General features: G+C 36.3%; 1 protein-coding gene across 2 annotated transcripts; it reads right to left on the bottom strand.

The window, feature by feature from the left end:
- Positions 1 to 285: 285 nt before the first annotated feature.
- LOC141820501 (uncharacterized) lies at positions 286 to 5,320 on the bottom strand. Of its 2 annotated transcripts, none has more exons than XM_074707858.1 (2): positions 3,779 to 5,320; positions 286 to 1,029 (listed from the first exon to the last, which is right to left on the bottom strand). In XM_074707858.1, exons 1-2 carry the CDS (start codon positions 5,318 to 5,320, stop codon positions 646 to 648), a joined length of 1,926 nt encoding a protein of 641 aa, XP_074563959.1. In that variant the 3' UTR covers positions 286 to 645. The 2 variants fall into 2 exon arrangements, with proteins under 2 accessions (XP_074563959.1, XP_074564033.1); XM_074707932.1 differs by having other exon boundaries at positions 3,785 to 5,320.
- Positions 5,321 to 7,395: the final 2,075 nt, after the last annotated feature.

The raw sequence follows: 7,395 nt of genomic DNA, 5'->3' as shown, positions 1-7,395 counted from the left end.
GCTCGATATATGAAATTCAATACGGGATCTCAAGAAAGGCGGATCACAAGTCATAACTGAGAAAATGCACAATAAAACATCAAAATTCAGTATTTTACTACACAATTAAATATGATTACTGAGAAAATTAAAATGATGCTGTCAATAAAGACTAGTAAAATTTTTACAGCGAGACACATTTAAATTACTTAAACAGATCACTAGTGATACAATTTGTATAAATCTCAAGAAATAAGATTCCTGTAGTAGAGTTGAAATAGTTGAAACAAACATGATGAATAAAATAAAAATGCAATCTAAGTTAATTAGATATACACTGAGATTTAGGGTAAAAAATAATGCATCTTTTACAATTTACTAGGCTAGCAGTTATTATACCCTAGTCAGGTCCTCTACACCCTGAAAATAAAGAGAAGGAATTCTGCGACATAAATTTCTAACCGTAGTCATTATGTGCTGAGCATATTGCCTACGATTGTTCCAATAGACATAATATTGCCGATTACTACTGGAAAACTGGAACTACAAAAGCATGTCACCGACGGCCATCACATCTCAGCAAAATATAAATGAACACGAAATTATCAATGCATATCACTTCCTTGTTAAATCACCTAACTTACCTGATGTACAACACTCAATTTGCTATACGAAACCATCCACCAGCTGGTGATTATCTGTAGTTTTTGAGGATTGCTTTCTACCTGCACCTTGCTTGCTCTTTCCCTTCTTGGCCTTCAGGCGACGCTTCTTTTCCATTGCGTCAATCCAGGTATATTCTGAAGGAATACTGAAAGGATCAGCCTCATCTTTCGAGCTCCGCAATTCATTGCTATCACTAGTCTGCCCACCTTGGTTTCCTCTCATCCATGAATACCAGGAACCTGATTCTTGTGCTTCCTTGACTTTGCTTTCCTGGAAATGGGTGGGGCTGGAAGGAGGGGTTGAAAATTCATCAGATTGTTGTAGCTCTTCAAATTTAGTGAAGGTGATGAGGACCCGGATGGTAGGGACGATCGGAATGGCCAACTGAAATGGAAGAATTTACAGTTCAGTGGTCAATAAAATGAATACAGCATATTGTAGAATTGAAACCATGTTTAACCCTTCATAACTTCATAGACGTAAGAATTCACTTGGGAATAATAGCGACCAAATTATAAGCATTAAAACAATGAAAAACATTTAGTCACATAATACTTTGATACCCATAATTATTTTAACACCCTTAAGCTGAAGCATAGTTATTGATCTATATCCAGCTTTTATATAGAGCAAAACACTATAAAAAAGATACAATTGAAGAGACTGTTGACTGATCTTCAAAAGAGTTGATGGTTAGACTTGAAATTAAAGATATTATTTGATTTAATCTTCAAATAAATAAGATCACTTTTGAGTAATCTTCTTTCTGAAGTTAGCGAAGACTAAGTAAAAGAGACAAATTAAGCTTCCAGTACCTACTCAAGAATAATCAAGAGGAGACTGAATAAGGATATGACATTTACTCAAGAGAGTATATGCTAGAAACGAGATAATAATGGAACTATGCTTTGAGATTGCAATCAATAAAAAAAGCTAATCAAAGTATTGTGGACAAAAGTGAAACGAGATCTCCAAACATCTACTCTGGAAGAGGAGAATTGTGAGAAGGAGATCGAGTTCATGCTCATTCTACTTGGAGAGAGATGATAAGTTTGAACAACTCATTAAACTAAATGAGCAATCATCAACATGTGTTTGAACAATGTCCACGAATAAAGGTTGTGAACTAAGTTATTAATAAAACTTTTATTAAACTTATAAATAAACAAAAAAAATCTCTTAAAACAACCAAAAATACACTTTGTAAAATTAAGCTCACTAACTAATCAAACATGCTTAAAATTGCAAACGTTTCAAACAAGGTTGAATTAAAAGCTCATTAATATCTAAATGACCCAAGCTCAAGTTGCTCAAACTCAAAAACAAGAAACCAAACCAAGCTTAATCAGGTTAATTTTAGGGTCGGCTTGGTTTGACTCTCAATTACCTTATCAAATAACCTTTAACAACACAAACTTAGGCTCGGTTTGGCTTGTTTACAATTTAGGTAGCATGCATAATGAATTATTATGCAGATGTAAAACTTCCTACCAATTATTGAAAAACAGATCCATAGGAGCCTAGACAAAAGTAATTGGCAAGCTTCACCACAATGAGCCTGAACATCTCATTTATAACATATGAGAGAGCATGGAGAAAACCATGGTGATAAAGCGTGGCTTAACAAAATTGCACAAAAAAATATCATTAGGGGATAAAGCTATAAGCATGGCAGATTTTTTATTTTATTCTTTTGAAACTTGGAGATGCAGTTTGCTTAAAAGAAGTGAAAATTAAATGATGGAAAAGAATAAATTTCATCTCAAAGACCAAAAGAGAACTTCTATCTTGAAGTAGAGTGAAAAGAAAAAGATCACATAACACACTTTTTTTTATCTGTAAATATATATTAAAAAAAAACAATTGCAGGTGGACAGCCTACAAGTAAAATCTGCAGCAAATGACCAGTTGCAGATTTCTGTTTGTTGGCCAGCGCATCCGCTTTGAGCACATATGCTTAGAAACTAAAGCCTACATGCTTGGTCTGCTCATGACTTGAAACAGTACATTTTGTACTTACATGTAGGATGGAGAATAGAAATTAGATTGATATTCTTCCTGTATCATTATGTTTCCCTCTTGTCTTCTCTCAGTTTGTCTTCCCACCCTCGTTGGCCAATAACAATGAACTACCATGTAACTCTCACCCCTTCAATCTATCTAGTGGTTTATCCTTTATGTGAGAATAACACTAAAATTAATGAGAAGAGCTTGAAGGCAGCGGTCCAGCAGTCAAATACAACTGTAACTACTACTTGCAACCGTTTCTGCCCTAACCATGTTATCAGTAGTGATTATTTTATCATCATGGATGTATTTACTCAAACATGACCTGCAGATCTTCACATTTTCAAGGGGCTGATTACTAGGATAAATAAATAGAAGAATCAAGAAACCAATTCTTCCTTAAGAATTATGTTTTGTACCTCATTAATACCAAATGAATTACATGTTTCACTCTCACCAAGAAAATATAACAAAATATGCATTGGCAAAAAAAGAGGGACTAAGCAAGAAAGTTATAGTTTTTGGTAAGCTATAAAATACCAAAGGTAAAATTTGATATAAATCTGCTAAGGTCAATTCTGCAGGTCACAAAAACCCTCAATAGTTTACTTATAACAATGCACATGCTTTAGCAATATTTTATTCAGACATCTTTTTACCTCTACTAAAACTGCTCAATAAGGAATTAAAGATAATTTCCCAGTAAGGATAATGCAAACCTAGCATTCATCACTATGCAATGAGAAATTCAGAATCTGTAGCATGGATACAAAATAAAATAAATATGAACCAGACAAACTAGATTTCTATAAATGGGGAACATGGAAAAGAAACAAAGGTAAATTCATAATGAAGCTGTGACAAATGTGAATGGACGAGTAAAACAGTGACATCGAAGAAAAATTACAAAATAAGAATTTTCATTTGGATGCAAAATCAAGTTAAACCAAAAAGGAAGACTTAATCCTAAATATGAAATTACTCAAATGTAGCTTTCACTTTTATTGAAAAAACTAAAAAATAATCAAAAGAGAAAAATCGACATAAAAAATGTGCCTTTTTATTGATATAAAAATAGACAATACTCAAGAGAGGAATCTACTTAAAACATGCACCCAAAAATTACCTTAACTGGAAATGTGCCTTGAGGCAGCTTTGTGGTTAAAAGCTCCCTGAGCCTCCTCACAGCCTTCACCTTGTTAGCTAAGACATCTAGTAAAGGAAGAAGCTCATCCGTTTTCAAAGGAAAATCTGGAGTCAACCACAAAATTGGTCTCAAACCTTTCTTGAATTCACTTTCATGTTTGCTAGATTCACTGTGACCATTCTTCTTCTTTGTGCTTTTTTCATTCCCCTTCTTAGCATCTGTTTTTTCTTTTGTTAATTTATCTTTATGATGTCCATTATCTGGAAACTTTGAATGTCTATCTTTTGTGTCATCTGTATCTTCAACTCCATTATTCTTCAAAGTTTTTTTGTTACTCCATACTGACCAGTTTTTCTTTTCCTTGGAAATACCACTTGATTCAGAGTTTACTATACTTTCATGCGGCCCATTTTTTCCTTCAAATTCATCAAAACCCTGAGAATTACTCATCTGAAGTGCTGAATCCAACTGCACCCTCTCCTCTGGTGTCAATATTTCATCGAGCTCCCCATCAACATCTCCACCATTGGTCCCCCTTTCATCATTGTCCATGTTGAATAACTCCTCATCAGTCATAGCACCAGGGACCCTTCTTGACTTGACACTCACCATCACATTCAGCATATCATAGACCTTAGTTTTCCAATTCCCAACCATTTCAGATTTCTCATGTCGCCGCCAATTCAGATGAGGGATGAGCTCAGCTTGTGTAACGTCAATTCCTGGCCTGTACATATTTGTCTGAGACATCAAAGCAACTTCATGAGCCACCTCTGCTTCTGTGGGCTTGGCTCCAGCTCCTTCAAGTGCATTTGTGATCTCTTTCTCTTTATGAGCAAGCACAATTAGAGACCCAACAGGCAGCTGTGGATGCCCACTCTCAGCAGGAGCACCCTGACCAAGGAAGAGGAATGTCTGGTCAGCTCGCTGGATTCGGAATCCATCAAACCCTGCCAATGTCATGTCAGCTCTGAGATTTGAACCTCGCTTCCATATTCGATAAGTATCAGATGGTGCAATCCTTCCAATAAATGGGATCACTGAGCTCTCAAAGTTGAATGTGATCTCCATATAGAAATCCTGGATCCGTGCAATGGACGAAACAATGCGAGGTAGACGACGGCACCACTTAGCCCAGGCAAGGGGTTGGTTGTTGCGAGCAATGATCATGGCAATTGAATCCTCACGGGTGCAAACTGCCTCCTGGAGCGCAGACCAGCCATTCTCGTTCTGAAGAGACCAATCAGCGCCAGCTGACATGAGAATCTCAGCAGAGATAGGGTCACGAAGCCGGACAGCAAGGTGAAGGGGGGTCTCCCTATGGGGAACATCACGGCGGTCAATGGTCGCGGAGACAGAATCAGCTGTGAGCTCGCCGGCAAGGGATTCCTCCTCAGTGGTGACCTCCCCAGCCTTGGGGAGGCGAGGGAGTGCGGCGACGATCCGCTTGAGGCCTACATGGTCTCTTCGTAATACGGCGAAATGGGCTGGACTGTGACTGTACATAGATGGTTCCTCCATCCCAAAATTCCCTCCCCCGCCCCGCCCCGCCCCCCCCCCCCCTCTCCCCTCTTCCCTACGACCTGAAGCAGCTCATCGCTAAGCAACAAATCACATGTACAAGCCAGGAAGCAAAATCGTTCATTTTGCGGTCTAAATCGACAGATCAACTAAATTAAAAAAAAAAAAACCCTAGACGGCTTGAAAGAGAGCACAGATCGAAACTGAATTACCTCTAGTGTTCGCAGGAATCTACGCTACTGCGTCATTCCGAAGAGAAAGAATCGCGTCCACTAGTGCAATTGGACGGCGAAATCAACCAAGAATGCGAGCAAAGCTCAAGAGATTTGTATGCAGGGGAAGAGGAAAACTGTCCGAACAGATGCGGGCAGGGATTCAGAAAAAGGAACCGGCGGCCTGCTTCAGGAAGAGAGATCTGCGATGATTGCGACAAAAATATCAATTGCCAGAGAAAAAAAAATCGGAGGTTGATATCCGGAACCGAATCTATTCGATAATGATTCGGTTGGCGAACTTGATAGGGAAGAGGGGAGGAGCGCTCTCTTCCCCTACGCGGAGAGAGAGAGAGAGAGAGAGAGAGAGAGAAGGAAAGGGCGAAGAGGAAAATGATGCGATTTATTTTTGCGATCGAATCACGAGAATACCATGTGCTTTTTCTGGGACTGTGATGGGCCCCATCTTTCAGTTAATGGAACGGAATAAAATGAGATCGGGTTCAATCAGATTGGTGCAAAATTAGAGTCCAATTTGGATAGAATCCGATAATTCAGATTAAATTAAAATTTTATTAATTCATTTTAAAATGAATTTAGATTGATCAATCTATTTAGGTCTACAATTCACGTAGGACGATTTATGATGGATTTGAATTGTTTCGTGAATTAAAAAAAAATATTTTTTAATTTAAAATTAATAAACTTAATAAATTAATAGGTTTGATATGTCTAAATAGCAATTTAAATTTAAAAATTTAAATTTAATCCGTTTAAATTGTAATTTAAATTTAAAAATTTTATTATTTTTAATTTTTTTAATAGGCCCGTGGCTTATCTCGTCTAATCCGTAATCCGTCTTAAATTGAGTTGAATTGAAGATTTCGTAATATGTCAAGTTGGTGGATCGATTCACCCAATTATATGATAAGTTTTTTATGGATTAGTTCATCCCGTTATGAGTGAATCTGTTTGACAATTCTAAATAAAATAAAAAAAATTGAAATGAAATAAAATGAAGCATTTTTTATTTTTTTAAATTTCATTGTAATGTTAAATCTGATTCATCTATTTGGTTCAGTCTAATGTGTCCAACTTAACTTTATTTTTTTTGAATACATTTGTTTCAGTTAGAGTGGTAGGCATTTCCTTCTAATTTATTTATAAGATAAATTTAGATTACAATTTATATTCAAAGATCAACTTTTAAAATTCTAGTATCATACTTTTGATTAATTTAATCTATTTAATGATCTAAATCTATTATTAATGCTCGACTTGATTTTGTCATTTGATACATTTAATTTAATCATTCTACTCGATTGGTTCACGTTGCATATTCATTCAATCTAGCCAATCTATTCGATGCAATTTATTCAATCCAATCAAGCTTAATTTTATTTATCGGGGTTGTTTTATTTATCTCTATTAAATTGAAATGATAAGGAATATGATATTTCATTAAAAAAATAGTTTCAGTCCATTCTTTGTTTTAGTTTTTCAAAGAATACATATTATCACGACATTCAATCCACAAAATAGCTCAAACAATTGTACTAGTCAAGCAAGTGATTAAACCAAATGGATAAATTAGATAGATTGACAAATCAATCAGATCAGGTAATTAGATCGATCAAATCCAGTAAATAGATCAATCATGTGGATAGATTGAGCAAGTGAAACATAGTGCGGTTGGTCCAGTCGAATCGAAAAATATCGGGTGCATTTGATTAATTGGATTATCCATGCTAAAGGGATGAAGGATCCACAAAGAAGAACTCCATGTTCCCTTCTCTTTTGTCTCACCACTGATCCCTCACCTTGTTGCTCTTTCCCTTCCGCCAAGGCATCACACAAGTGGTT

This window comes from Curcuma longa, chromosome 1, assembly GCF_044706935.1.
Source record: "Curcuma longa cultivar G26 ecotype Majalengka, Jawa Barat chromosome 1, ITB_CL_G26_1.1, whole genome shotgun sequence".
NCBI lineage: Eukaryota > Viridiplantae > Streptophyta > Magnoliopsida > Zingiberales > Zingiberaceae > Curcuma > Curcuma longa.
Note: the sequence above shows the minus strand (reverse complement) of the source record. Positions and strands in the feature narration are given on the sequence as shown.

Coding starts and splice junctions, on each gene's coding strand:
- LOC141820501 (XM_074707858.1), bottom strand. CDS start 5,320: ATGGAGGAACCATCTATGTACAGTCACAGTCCAGCCCATTTCGCCGTA. Junction 1,030..3,778: donor AAGGCACATTTCCAGTTAAG/GTAATTTTTGGG, acceptor CTTCCATTTCAG/TTGGCCATTCCGATCGTCCC.